The sequence below is a fragment of the Aphelocoma coerulescens genome, chromosome 1A (assembly GCF_041296385.1).
Source record: "Aphelocoma coerulescens isolate FSJ_1873_10779 chromosome 1A, UR_Acoe_1.0, whole genome shotgun sequence".
NCBI classification, from domain to species: Eukaryota; Metazoa; Chordata; class Aves; order Passeriformes; family Corvidae; genus Aphelocoma; species Aphelocoma coerulescens.
In genome coordinates this window covers 49533158-49548394 of record NC_091014.1, presented here as the reverse complement: position 1 = coordinate 49548394, position 15237 = coordinate 49533158, and the positions used below count along the sequence as shown (strand labels likewise).

The 15237-nt window shown below is 37.2% G+C and overlaps 1 protein-coding gene and 1 long non-coding RNA gene across 19 annotated transcripts in view; one reads left to right on the top strand and one right to left on the bottom strand.

Annotated features, from left to right (window-relative positions):
• Positions 1-14530, top strand: part of ANKS1B (ankyrin repeat and sterile alpha motif domain containing 1B) — a 414782-nt gene extending 400252 nt beyond the window's left edge. For 15 of the 18 annotated variants that reach the window (XM_069000631.1, XM_069000655.1, XM_069000668.1 and 12 more), the window contains 4 exons: positions 1375-1461; positions 5997-6134; positions 11323-11490; positions 12633-14530. In XM_069000631.1, coding sequence (XP_068856732.1) covers positions 1375-1461; positions 5997-6134; positions 11323-11490; positions 12633-12743 — 504 coding nt within the window. In that variant the 3' untranslated portion in view covers positions 12744-14530. Of the gene's footprint in view, positions 1-1374; positions 1462-5996; positions 6135-11322; positions 11491-12464; positions 12612-12632 lie in introns of those variants that run through there. The other 3 variants (XM_069000638.1, XM_069000646.1, XM_069000652.1) reach the window with 3 other exon arrangements.
• Positions 6310-11691, bottom strand: LOC138102941 (uncharacterized). The gene is made up of 3 exons (XR_011147623.1): positions 11582-11691; positions 10750-10936; positions 6310-8277 (listed from the first exon to the last, which is right to left on the bottom strand). It is a non-coding gene; the product is annotated as an uncharacterized lncRNA (long non-coding RNA).
• Positions 14531-15237: the final 707 nt, after the last annotated feature.

Genomic DNA, 15237 nt, shown 5'->3' with positions numbered 1-15237 from the left:
CTGTAGCTTAGAACTTTATGCTGACAAAAATGAAGTCTTGGTTGATTCTGGGAGGATCAAGAGCCAATAAGGAGACATGATTACAGGGTTGTTTTTTTTTTGTTTTAAGCTTCTGTTTGTTTTGCTCTCTAGTGTTAGCATCGCCTACTTTCTCAAACATTTTTTTAGTTACTGTTTGTGTTTTCAAGTTTCTATCTCTGCTGCTCTGGGTTTTTTTGAATAATACAAAGCCACCACTGCTACTTTTGTTCAGCTGCTTTAATGATCTTCCTATGTGCCAATTCTAGACTTCAGTGTGTTTGCACTCACCTTCTGTGTGCCCGTTTCTTCATGTTTGCCTGTAACTGTCAAAAGTTCATTTCCTCTCAAGAAAATATTTGATTGATCTCTGTGATTGTTTGCAGATAGCTCCATAAATAAGCATTTTCTGAGTGTTACCTGTTTATCTATAGTAGTTTTATGTAGAATAGTCTAGTAGTTTTATGTAGAATTGTCTTCTGCCTTAAAAGAACTCAAATCAGTTATAAACTATTATGCTGTATTTTGGGGTTTTGTTTGGTTGGTTTTGGGGTTGTTCTAGTAAATTTAATCTGTAAACTAATGAACATTTTTTTCTGCAGAGAACTTAAATCTGCTCCAAATATTTTCCTATTCTGTTCAGGGGGAAATATATTTGCTGTGTGCATCACACTGAAGGCACACAGAAGCAGACTAGCATAAAAGGAAAAACAATCTCACAGGAGGGCATGAACTGTAGGTAGGAGAACCTGGCACTGAGAGAATGCAGAATAAGCCTGTGTGCTAATTCATGTGTAAAGCAGCTTCCAGTAGCAGCTGCAGTCGAAGTGTGGAGTGACAAGATACAACGCTGGGCTGACGGATTGACTGGCAGGCCTGGCAGGCTGCAAGGATACCTCGTGTCACAAATACAACTGCGAAGAAGGGAAAACCAGGGAAATATTTCTAAATAACAACTAATTGCAGCAAAGAAAAACAGTACAAGAAGTACTGTGCTGTTGATTCTTACAGCTGGGAAGGGCAGGAGAAGGGGAGGGAGGCAGCAGTGGATGGGGCATATCAGATAGATGTCCTAAACACACATGTTTTGGGAAACACTGGTTGCATGACTGGTCTTTTTAAGCCTGGAAAAGTTGCTTTATTATCTTCCCACTGTGTTATGAAAAAGGAAAATTTTTACCATCCTCACAACAAACTTAAAGCTTTTTTTAGTTTTTTAACTACAAGAGAGCATAAATTGGGAGCTGGCTGAAGAAAAAGTAAAATATTTGTTTAACTTAGGTATTTAATCAGAAGAAGAGAGCACTGTTCTTGCAATGCAACACAACTCTAATAATATCTTCATTTTGATTTCAGAAGTCTACGGAACAGATGAAGAAAGTACCAACTATTGTCCTATCTGTCTCTTACAAGGGAGTCAAATTTATTGATGCCACAAATAAGGTATGTGCAATTATTCAATATTAGCTTTTTTTTCTCACAACTAGGAAAAATAGTAATACCTATGAAGGCCAGGCCAGAGAGGGGACAGATTTGCACTTCATGTTTTCCTCTCCTTTTTTTCTCCTCTTTTCTCCAAAATGGGTATAATGTCATTGTCATTCTCCAGAAACTCAGTCTGGAGGACAAGTGAAGCAGTTTTAATGGCTTATTTGGAGATCATTGCGTCCAGCATTCTGCTATTAAATGCAAGCTTATCACAACAGACATTCAGCAGGGAGCCTCTGTGGAATCCTTTACCATATTTTTCTCTATACAGTTCCTTAGTATGCATTATATATATATATATATATATGTTCGTTAATATAATCTGGGGAAATAAAAAAAAAAAAAAAGATGTCTCAATAAAGAATAAAGATGCAGTTTCATCCAGGGCCAGATATTTTAAGATTAAGAAACACAAGCCTTGAATGTCCTTTCCAGACACTCAAATACTACAGCCTCTCTGTGAGCTGTTTTCTTGATGCTAGCCATTTAACTACCTGAAGTGCAGCAGCTTCTTAATAGTTGTTATTCCACTTTTTTTTTCATCTTCCTGTGTGGCAATGCTTCTGTGCTTTGTTTCTTACATTTTGAAATACATCCAAATCTTTAAAAAACCCCAACTAACCAAAGCCACAAAAGCAGAAATTGAGAGATCAGAGAATTCAGTGATGGATAGAGCAATGGATTATTGCTTTGCCAAAGTAAAATGTATAAGCTCTGTAAACAGAAGTAAAGTAATGCATTAATTTCTCTTCTTTGTAAGTCTAAAACGGCAAGGAAACACAATCCATACTGATGATTTTATATGAACAGAAAAGAAATTCTCTTTTCTGTTATGTGACTAAAACTGACTAAGCAATATAAAGAATAATCTGACAACCCAGCTACCTGACCGGGTTAATAATGTATATAGCAGCTTTGTGTTGCTGAACATTCACACCACACAGTACATCTATCCCAGTATCCATCAAACTTGCCAAATCAATCAGTTTCTAAGTTTAATTTAACTGTGTTTTAAGTGAAGGGTGGAAGCAGATTTGTGAACCTCTGCTGAAGTTTGGAAGCCATATTTATATTTAGAAGATGGCATAAAAGAAAAACTGAGGTGAAATTACTGTTGTTTCAAGTCTGGCATATTTGCCATAGCAGAGGGACCAGAGATTCCTGACAGCTCCTTTTTCCTTCCATTGATTCAAAACTGAGCTTCTACAACCCTCATTCCCTTTATGTTCTCTCATGTGTAGGGCATAAATCAGGACATTGTAATGCTATTGACTCTAACTTGGATAATGCTGTTTTCAGCTCTTAAATCTCCTCTGTAGCGTAAAGGATGTAACTGCAATGTCCTTTTACAAAAAAAATCAGGAGAACAAAAGGAGCTTCTTGTGTCTCTTTGCACAGTGCATAGAGTCTTATGTAAGATGGAAACCTGAAAGAAGTTTGGCAAATTGCATTAGATCACTCTAGATGAGTCCCACTGAAACCTAGTAGTGCAACGGATGTATTTGATGGAGGTAAATAGTGCCACAGTCCAATGTTTTTTCTCAAGTGGTAGATTGCTTTCTCTCCAGTTCAAAATCTGCGCTGCCTTTCCCTTCTGTAAAAACCAGGTAATAGCCTGCAACTCTCCCAGAAGCATTGTTATCATCCTTGTCCACAGTGTGCTGTTCCCAATTCCTTCAAGACCCAAAACAGATTAGCACTAAGGTGAGAGCATATTCAGACTTGTACTGCTTCCATATGAGCTTCTAGTTGACAGCGCTGGGCACCACTTAGCAATAAATACATACCTTTTAATGACAAAACTAGCTAGCAGTTCTGTGCTTGAACACTCAGCTCTCATGGCTGTTCATCCTTTTCCTTTATGCCACCAAACTAAGAATTTGTATTCCCAGTCATAGCAGGCAAAGTTTCAGGTGACGAAGGGGCCCTGACCTCATTCCACCACAGCTATTTCAGTGGCATCTTGAAGCTTGGCATGACACCATTTCTTTGCAAGTGAGGCCAGAAAGAAATTGCTGCCTAGGAAAAAGCAGATTACAGAATTTTCTTGTGGCTCACAGCTCACCCTAACTTCTGGGTGATTTCTGCCAGAAGGGAGATTGGCTGGCATGAGATAGGCAAGCAAAAGGAAGGCTGCTTAACAAAAACCTGGTCTCTCCAAGGTATTTCCTTGGCAGAACCAGAACTGACTTTCAGCTTCCCCACTTTTTGAGAAGCATTGGAGGTTTCTCTTGCCAAACTGAAAGACAATTTTTAGAACAGCTGTAGAGTGTCAGTCAGTGCCTGAGGAGTGTACCCAGAACAGCAAGCTGGTTCATAGCCTTCTACTTCCTACAGAATATGACCATGGTCTACTGAAATGTGACAGTAGGACACAGTAAACACGTGCACTGAAAAATGTTTCATTTTGAAAGGAGAACACAGAGCATATCCTAGAGCAGCTAGGGAAAAACTCAATTTCACTATCAATTTCCATCCAGAAGATTTAGTTTAGGTATACTTTATTTTATTCAAAACAAACTTGATATGTGTATGTTTCTAAAATTCACTTGCTTTAAAATTAAAACATTAAAATAATCTCCATGAATTTTGACTCAAGTGCAAATCCCTGTGTCAACCCCAGGTCACCTAGAAATAAGCTTCAGTATAGCAGAGCTCTTTTCACATATGCTGCATAAATTCAGGTGATTCCATTGTGGCTCATGATTTGGCATAAATACTTCACATATGATTTTAATACCTTCCAAGCTTGAATTCTTTCTGTTTTCTGAACTACATTGTTGCCAACACTACATCAACGACAGTGTATTACAGCTCTATCTGTGGATATCTAAATCCCTGGTTTTGGTATAATTCTAATTCTCATCAAAATCTTTATTGAGGGTAAAAGTTATCAATTTGAGAACAAAGGAAATAAAATGCTTCAAGTAACATTAAAAGCAAGCAGTTGTTGAGCAGAGATTATACATGTCATTATAAATTGGCATATATTGAAACACAAGTACTGGTTTTGTCATTTTTATGAATAATGCATTAAACAGAAATAATCAAGTATGTTGCAACAATTTAAGAGGATTATTTCTTTTCTTCAGTAAGAGTTTCCTTATCTCGGTTTTTCCATAATTTGAAATTTGGTGTGCTTTTTATTAAGATTTTTTCCTTAGTCATGATTTCTTCAATTAGATCTGTTAATACCTCTTTTCGATAACTTGACACCTACATGCAAGGGGAAAGTTGCCACTTAGCAAATGAGAAAAGATATGGCAAAGCATCTGAAGCGATTTAGTTGCATGTATTTAAAAAAAAAAAATTAAAGGAGGTGGAGGAAACTAGGTGGGAAGGAAAAGAGGGGGGTGAGGGAAAACCAGATATGCTCAGAGATTGTTTTAACTTGGACAGATGCCATCATGGCAGCAGGAAGTGGTGGCTGTGTGAGGAACTGGGACACTACAGGTGTCACCTGTTCCATGATGCAGTAGTGATGTCATGCTGCAGCAAGATTTGTCACTGTGGGCTTTTGTGGAAATGCCAGAGCTACAGCCAGCAGGGCTACAACTCAAGAAAGCATATAAACTAACCCCTAAGTAAATTCCTATTCAATGACTCATTCTTCTCTTTAAACAAACCATTTGAAACCCGTGTGTTGTTGAAGCAAGGCCTAGTCATAAGCCACTCTGCAGTATCTTCTTCTCTGGCTTCATGGTTCCTTTGGCCTGAACACAGTAATTACATATCAGCAGTTTATGTAATGAGTATTCATAATTTTCTCCAAAGCTTTAAGACAGCTTTTCTTTATTCCATCAGACAGACATGCCCTACCTCTCTCCCAGTAGTGTGCTATAGCTTACATTGGCTGTTGCAAGTAGTGTGCTCGGTGCATGAATGGTTTCATTTTCCTACATGTCTCTTACAGGATGCTGTTGTCAGTAAGGGGAGATAAGTTGCCAGATCCTCCTGTAGCTGGCCATTTTAGTAATCAGAATCCTTTAGATATCTCACGGTTTCAATTATAAGTGATGTTTGGTGGTTTTTTCTCCTAAGCTAAAATTTGTCAAACAGCATGTGCAAAAACCTGGCTATTGAGCTTGCTAGGTTTCACCAGATCCTGTCTGTCAGTGGACTGAAACAGTGTCCCATTTTGATTATACAAAACCCCAGCAACTTCATAAGATGCTGGTATAGTGCTTGGAAAATGTATCTATAAATACAGTTTCTAAGCACTATACCAGCATCTTATGAAGTTGTGTCCTGTGTGCCAGGAAAGATGTCTCTTTGTCAAAGGATCATGAATAAACTCCACAGCACAAGTGGCCTCATAGGGAAGACTCTAGAACATAATGGTTTCCTACCAGATGATTGGCAGTTGGAGAGAGTCAAAATTCCAAATACCTGTATAAGATCACACATGGGGTTTATTAAATCTCTTTTTAAGACATTTTATGGCTCTTTTAAATTTAATTCCTAAATTGATTGAATTTTCTTTTAAACAGAATATTATTGCTGAACATGAAATCCGAAACATTTCCTGTGCTGCACAAGACCCCGAAGACCTTTCTACGTTTGCATACATCACTAAAGACTTGAAGACTAATCACCACTACTGCCACGTATTCACTGCGTTTGATGTGGTCAGTTTATAGAAGATACTTCATTTAATAGTTCTTTCTATTAGTAATAGTTATTTTGTTCTGTTAAAACATTTTCAGGATATATTAATGGTGATTAATGGAAGGCATCATTCATTTACCCCAGGAAAAGATTACTATGGGATAGCAAAAAGACATTTCTGGAGAAGAGCAGAGATTTTCTTGGATATTTCCCATCTGAAATAACTCCCCTCTGTCACCTCAGCTGTTGAGTGTAAACTTAGCGGGTGTCTTTTCATACAAGTCTTGCCATGTAATTCTTATAACCTAAGGTATAAGCCTAAGCCTTCCAAAAAGTTTGTAACGAGTATGTTTTGCCGTCCATTCTAAAATCTCATCACACACTGCAAGATTGCCTTTATTTTGAAAATAGCAAATTAATTATTTAATTCTTATTTCCTTGTTCTATAATTCTTGCCTACATATCTCAAAATGTAACTTCAGCAAAAGTCCTTAGAGCTCCTATTCTGTTGGTGGAAAATTAGTAATTTCTTCCTACAGTTGTACTTTTCTGATGGGGATGCACAAAGTATTATTGTTTCAAGAAATCGTGAGCACATATCAATTAATCAGTCATGCAGTTTTCAGCTAAATTTGGTGAATTAAGTAGTGGCTAAAGTTTTTATGGCTTAGATTTATAGACCAAAACTTACCCTTTGAGTTGTGAACAAGAGAAATTTCAGGTGCTATTAAAACTTCAAAATTATTCAAGAAAAAATGTTTTAATAGAATGTGTATGAATTCTTGAAACATGCTTACATGAATATAAATAAGTTAAATCAAAAGAACAGGGGTGCCTGAACTGCAGCTTTCTATTTGGGACTGGGGAAATAGTTAACATTGCACAGCAATAGTGTGTGGGAGAACTTAAATAACAAGATGTACAGGTAGGTTAGAGGAATTTTAGCATTTTGGTTGAGTGCTTTTGTTATTTAAATTCTCTGCTGACATTTTAGTATCCACAGGGAGTAGAAAAACTTTGAAATTGTGTTAAAAATAGATAGACAGTGATCAACAAGATGGTACATTACATAGGTTTTAGCGCTATGTGAACAACTGAAATTAGACTGAGTGAGTGAGGTTATTACTTCTCCTGGTCCATTTAAATTCTGCTTAATGGTTTTGGAGTACTGCAGTTTCATTTATAGGTTTAGTAATCAAGCAGAAACATAGACTCAGGTATTGCAGATGAAATTCATCTCCTTTCTTGGCAAGGGAAGAAAAGTAATCCAGGAATAATTACATTTTGCCCACTTCCTGTACCTTAAGAGGAGCATTTAATATCCCAAGCACTTTAAATGGCTATTTTAAGCAATACGGAAACTTTAATGTCTAACTGTCTTAACTTAGTTTTCTCCTACAACCTAATCCTCAGTGGGGTGTTAACCTACTCAGATATCCTCTTTTTGTGTTGTTTTATTTCTCAGGAACTAGCATTTTTGAGTACAAGCTCTATAAAATCCAGCTAGATATTCAGAATGCAAGTATACTCTGAACTAAATTTTCTGTTTAAAGGCTAACGTTCATGTTAACTTGATCTTCCCATTTGCTAATAAAAATAATTCTACCCATTTGCCAATGGGTAGAAATACAATCATTAAAAAAACCTAAAGTTTAAAATGGTAGAAATCCACAGTAAGGTGGAAGGCATTTTAAACCATATATATTTTTGTAATGCAATATATTGCGTATGTTATGAAAAAAAATCACTGTCTTGGGTCCTTCAGTTTCTCAGGAAATGTGGGCAAGAATAATTTATTTGTAGATAGGGAAGTATTTTAGTGTCGTGACATGCAACCACAAGCATTACTGATACTATTTAGGAGTCACTGTACATTTAACTTGAGTACTCAGAGTTAAAATTCTATAATCAAAATTGCAAAACCATCAGACTTTATTACAGAATAGTGAAGGGGAAAAGGTTTGAGGGAAGAATAGGATTTATTGCTCAATATTTGAAATCCACTTCACTTTCATTCATTTACCGAGCAGCCTTTTATCTACAAGTGAAGGATTCCCTCTGGACAAACAAACCATCAACACAGGTCCTGTATCAATTTCTGGTTCAGGTATTGGACATATCCAAAGTAATATCTATAAGATAATCCTTCATTGCCCAATGCACCTATGAACAGACAACAAAAAAGTCAGTTAAAATGTAAGGAAACAATTAGCCATTTTAACAGGTTGGCTGAGTTAAAGCTGAAGAATCCTGACTCAGAAGCATTGCCTGGCAAACAAGGCAGCTGACCTCATTCCTCACCTCCCAGAAATTGTTGCTTAAGGGCGTTGACTTACTCACTTTCCTTCTGTGGCATACCAAGCAAGGAGCAGGATTGCAGCAGCTGGGAAGCACTGCAGGCCCTCCTCTCTAAGGAGCTTGATGGGGTGCTGGGAGAATCAGACTCTCCTACAGTGGCCAGGGGCTCTACAGCTTCTGTGCTAGGCGTCTGTCGGTGAGGGACACCTGGATCCTTCCTTTTGTGCCACATGTAAAAGGTGTAAAGTCTCTTCACTCCATCAGAAGAATTTCCACTATGGATTTTGGTTTGGTTTTCCACCCCTCTCCTCAAGGGAGTCCTGCTCCTACCTCTCCAATACAGCCCCTGCATGAATCTGTACCAACTCTGGTCCTTATAATTCTCTCCCAGTACTACAGGTGGGAAATTCTTCAAACCAACCTTATTTACTTATGGGTTTTTTTCAGATGATTTTTTAAAATTTTACAATGTACAGTTCTAAAGCCCTCCTTGCCTCCATTTTCAGACTTCCCTTTGTCAAGGTTCTACCATAATACACAATGTATGAATTTATGTACAAGCTATGGTTCAGTTTGCTTTTCGAATATTGAACAGAACAGTGAATGTTCTGTTTTATTTGCTATATTTCAAATATTTATTAACCAGAGAAACAGTTACATGTTTCTTATGGTTTTCAGGTCCCAGGCAGGCCTATTTTTTTCATTTTACAGACAACAAAGGAAAACAGATTATAGTGGCTTCATACAAGATGCAGGACTTAAATTATGGCTCAGTATGGCAAACTTTCAGTCTGTCTCCACTCTGATCTCCCAAATTTTCAGGCCAGTCTCAAGTGATCTTTTTGTATGCCACACTGGATGGTGTTTTTCTCACTCCTACTAGTATTGTAGTCTGCATATTCTCCAACAAGCCATTCCTCCACCTTGTCCTGCTGATGTATTCCTTAATAATATCCACTGCAGACAATCTCATCATGATATAGTGTGCTCTCTTACTGTCATGACAGCTGATTCTAAAGACATCTCTCTTTAGAATAATATTCTTATCCCACTGAAAAGCACACTCCATTTCAAATTATATTATTCTCGACATTTTTAACGACTATACTCTGCTGCTCTTAATTCCATAGCCAGAATTCTGCTAAAAGGCAGAGCACTTTATAGCCTCTTTAGCTTTGCTTTTATTATTCCACTGGCAAACTGCATCCTCAGTGTTTTTCAGTCCTGGCCAGTTTCCCTTGAAGTTAAAGGGGAGATAATTTGGAGACTACAGCTATCAAATCAGGCAGACATTCTTATTTAGGAAGCTATGAAACTTTGGCTGGCTTGCTGTTGTGACTGTAGTCATCAGAGAGCATGTCCCAGTGCAGGAGTATAATTGTTTTCTGTCTGACCTAACACAGAACAGAGCTGGCACCTTTATAAGAAGCTCTTATAATGAGCTAAATATGCTGAATTTAGCCTATATTATCACAGTATATATGGGTGATAAAAGAGGAATGGAAATTCTTCAGGGAAATTTAAGTGTAGGGCATGAAATCAAATGGTTGTCCATTTAACTTTGTTTTAATGATTGAAGGGTGGCAAATAGTGTATTTCCAAGTGCATTGCATTGCTTTCTCACTTACTGCAAGCTTAACAGTTAGACTTGACTAGTAAAGACATATCCCATTTGAAAAAGTATCAGAAACATGAGAATTTGAAGGGGTCACCTAGGTTCTAAGCAATGCAGAATTGCTTCCAACTATAGGCTGTGGAGGTTGAGGAAGGAGAGGGTAATGTCTGAATCACATCAAAGATTTATGAATTATTCTAAGGGGACTGTAGGACATCATATGGATGCTCTGCAGGGGTTCTAAACATTATTGCAGAGTTAGTAGCCCAGAAATAGGCTCTAGTAGGAGCCTAAAAATAGGCTCCAGTAGGAGCCTGAAAATAAATATACAAAAACAAACCCACAAACCTGAAGAAAAATTACCATAGGAATTCACTTGCCATTTAGATTAAGGTCAAATTTGAAACTCACAGCTGCTTTTTCATTGATGTGAAACTGTACATATAAATATGAAAAGGTATTTATATCAACCCCTCTGATACCTCACTCATGCTTTATAAATCTTTCAATAGGTTTTTTTCCCCCATAAACAGAGGACTGGTTTTAGGCATAATAGCCTGACTTTTTTGGTTATGCCCACTAACCTCCCTTCCCCTTGCTTACAAGAGTATTGTTACACGAGTATTTGAGCTCAGTTTTACTTCTAGAAAACAAACCCATGAGGAGGTTTCCCCAGGACTTGCAGCATGCACCTGAAGCGGTGCTCTGACCTGCACACATACCCAGCTGCACTGCATCTGTAAATCAGAACACACATTTCCAGCACTGGCATTCTGTCCTTTTGGAAGCATCACACCCATGCTGCAGCCTCTTCCTGTGCTGCTTGGTGAGAGCACAGAGCATCCATGTGCCCAGGGAAGCAGCACATCAGGCTGCCAGCTCTGGAGGACGACAGAACTTTCAGGAGTTCTGAAATAAAGAGAGGCCAAATATCACACAGCAACAGTGCAAGAGGGGCTGGATCCTGAGAACAACAGATACAGGATGAGTTGGGAAAGTGGGAAGGTTAATGTACTTGTTCTAAAAAGAGATGGCACACAATCACCCACTCATGTTTTCATGTTTAGTGAGACATTTTCAAGGGGTGTAGAAGTAGTTACTTTCAATACAATAAATTACATTTAGATTGTTTTTAATCAATGAGAAATCAAATGACAGATGTAAACACTACCAAGACTGAGGAGCATATTACCAGCATGATTTTAATTATTTACATTACAAATCACTACCCCACTTCATGTATCTGACAATAATTCAACCTCACCTCAATTTTAACTGTTTCTGTTTTGTTCCAGAATTTAGCTTACGAAATCATTCTTACACTAGGACAAGCATTTGAGGTGGCCTATCAGCTTGCACTACAAGCACGAAAAGGGGGCCATTCTTCAACCCTCCCTGAAAGCTTTGAAAACAAACCCTCTAAACCTATTCCCAAACCACGTGTTAGTATTCGGAAGTCAGTGGTAAGTAGAAGGTAGTTATGCATGTAAAAAAATCTAAAATTCAGCTATACAGTTAAGAGTTTATATACTAGAAGCTGTAAAATAAAAATACCTCTTGAGTCAGAAATGCTCCATCTTGCCACCTTTGCTCATCAGCTGGCAGGGTTGTGTCACCACAGCACTGGCAGCCATTTCAAGCAACTGCTTATTTCAGATTCCTCCAGTTTAAGATGTTGCTTGGTTAGTCTCGTGTATATGTATCTTACAGTAATTACACAGCTTTAATTAATTCCATTTAATCAATGCATACCTCTCAAACTCTGAAGTTTCACAGACTTCCCTAATCTCCTATCACCCAACTTGTTTGGTATAGCATCACGGCATATGTATCCTAATTAAATTACAAATCCACATCAATTTACAATTATCCTGTCAGACCAAGCAACTTCTTTTCTTTTCTTACCCTGTTTTTTCTCCTTTTTTTTTTTTTTTTTTTGATCTGGGATTCAATATACCTTTTCAGTATTGATCACAGACTCCTAAGAAACAAAGCTCATTGAAGCATATGTATTGATTGTCTTTAAAGTGCCCTCCTAAAGTGCAGAGATGACAGAGAAATATTCTTTTACAGTAGACCTTTTAAAAAATTATGAAAACTATCATAAATTAAGTGAAAGCACAGGCACAGGGTGATTTGGGAGGGAAAGGAGAAAAATGACTGCACATTGTATCATATTCACTGACTATAAAGTGAGAACTGTACTCTATGACACTTAATTATTGGGTGAGAGTAAGGGGGGGGGGCGGGGGGAATGTATGACTGTACACTTTGTCATCCATTGCCACAGAATCTTCCTCCATAAAATTTTAAGTAGAAACATTTCCTGATGCCATCGTCTGTCTCATTAGCGAACAGACTTCTCAGGATGAAGTGTGGCTTTAATGAACTATGATACCCTATAGCTTGGGGGTAAACACAGCTCTGATCTCAACAGGAAGAAGAAGGCAGCCATGAGTACATGGGAGTGTAGACACCACCATACTTGCTGCTGTACGACTTTGTCAATTCAGGATTTGCCCTGTTAGTTTAAAGAAAACCCCTCTGCTCAAGCTGCCGTGCACGGAGATGGTAACCCGTCTGTATGTTTGCATTTGTCTTAAAGCAGATAGATCCATCCGAACAAAAGACTCTTGCGAATCTACCCTGGATTGTTGAACCTGGACAAGAGGCCAAAAGAGGCATTAATACCAAGTATGAAACTACAATTTTCTGATACAAAACTGTCCCCCTGTTCCTTGTTGTGCCTTGCACGCCAAGCAGTCACAGCACAGCCTTTCCTTTATGGCAACGTTTCAATCCAGCAGAGAGGAAGACTGCACTGTATGAGTGGCCTTGTAACAAAAAAGGCTGACAGTCATTTCTGGTGATGTTCTTCTTCCTGCAGCACTGACAGAAGAATGACATTATATGAAGACTTTTAAAATTACAGTCCACAAGAGGAGTGAGAAACCTTATTTTTCATGCAGTTCTCCCTTGTGACTCTGCCACAGTGCTTTCTTTGATTTCTTATTTTAGAATTCTACTTTTTAAAGAAAAAAAAACAAAAGGTCTCTAAACTAACACTAATGCTGCCTATGAGTAGAGTATTTGATTGGGTTTTTTATTTAAAACTTGGCAGTTTTTAATTGAAATAGAACCAGAATTAATAAATAGATTATTTGTGAAACCACTGAATTCATTAATAATTACTGTGTTGAATAAAGAACTCATTAAAGTGACAAGAAATTAGGCACCCTGATTTCTGTGTGCGCTGATTTTATATGTAATCATTGATGTCCTTTGATCCTCTACAGAAATAAGAACCTCTTGCATTGTAGCAAAGGATCAGAGTTTTATGAATGGTTAGAAAAAGGTATTAATAATGCACAGAAAACATTTATTAGATATTTTTATGGAAGAGAAGTACTATAGGAAAACATATGAATATTTATGGAAGGAAGCCAGATTAAAGATGAGAAATATTGTTTATTTTAAAGTTAAGTAAATGACTGCTATTGCAGCATTATGAAAATTGTAAGAGTTGTAGCATCAGTGCACTGGATGTTCTGTGTGATAAGTCTGGAATGAAAGTGGAATGGTCATTCTACTACACCTACATATAGTTTATGCAGTTCAACATTGCTATAGCCATGAATTCTACTATTTTTAAAAAAATAATCTCAGTGGTTCTAAAAAAAGTCAAAACCATGGATTTTGCTATCAAGATTTCTGTCACAGAAAGCTTGTTTGGAAGAGTGTTGATAAAATTCTACTGCAAAACATTTTCTAAATAAAAACAGCAAGAAAAAGAAAAAAATTCCAAAGTAATAAAATTGTTTTCATGAAACAAAATAATTAAGCATTTGCTTAATATTTGGTTAAATAAGATTTACTTACGTTTTCTTTAAAGTGTTTTAATTTTTTTAATGTCTGTGGAGTATTTGTATAATACCATGATGTATATTTATGTAGAACTGAAATTATAACAGTAAAAATATCATTATAGGAGAAAAATGACATTTTAATGTATATTGTTCTATCCAGTCAAATTGTGAATCATTTTGAAGTTCATTATAGAGATATTGATAAATTGTGTGGTTGTCTTAATGTTTTTTTAATTATTATTTCCTATCCAGCTGAGGTTTTTCAGTTAGAATCATCAGTTGGTATATTCCAAAAAATGGATAATTGAACTTGGTTTGAAACTGATAATTGTATATGGTTTAGTTAAACCTAATCATAGCGCTGAGTGATGACATCCTTTTAATACAGTATTCAATTTACTTGAACAAAATAGTTCCTTGTACATATTTTTGCTTATTCACTGTTGATATGTACTTAGTCAACTGACAGTAAAAAAAAATAACACTAAAAATATGGTACCAAAAGGAAAATTGTATAGGAGAACAGTAAATAGTAGCCTCACTGCAACAAATACTTATGTAAATATGCTTGGGCTTCCAGTTATAAATTTTGTAATTTTGTCATTTATTTATATCCTATAAAAGCACACAAAATAAAAGGAAGTTGTACAGTCCCAGCTTTGTGTATCATTTTGTCATTGCTAAGGGGAATCAGGGACCTGATGCAAAGGATACTGAAATCAGTGGAAGATCCCCCCTCGCATTTCATTAATTTCACTGGGCTTTGGATCTTGCACCGAGGAAACCTAGGAACTGCTGTGGAGGGAGTTTTGGTTTGCAATACAGATTTTGTTTACAGATGGTAAAAACATCTCTCTTTAAAGTCCTTAATTAACTGCTTCTTCCATGCTCTCCTCAACTGCTGACTTCCCATATTTAATCACACCCCGTAAAGACTTGTGCAGGAGTTATGTTAAAACACATTCACTTCAGGCACGTAAAGTACAAATGGGCCAGGTTTTCAGGATATAAAACTGGGGCACCTCTTATGCAGCTGAGTGACCCCTAAAAGTAAAGGATGAGACAGGAGCTGCAGCAAAACTCTAAGCAGATGTAAAGGAAAGGTGTGAAACAACAGGAAGAACTGGCACCTTGCAGGAAGAATTTGATCTAGGTTCATCAAAGAGATGTCAAGCAAGTAAGGTGGCACAGTAAGCAGCTGAACTCATTTGGGAGAGATAATTGGGGCAAGAGAGACTGAAGATAACTAGCAGGACTGATGAAAGATGAGACAGATGAAAGACTGGTAGGGCAGAGAATTGAGTGTGAAGATTTTGGGACACAGGCAGTGAACAACTGAAGCCC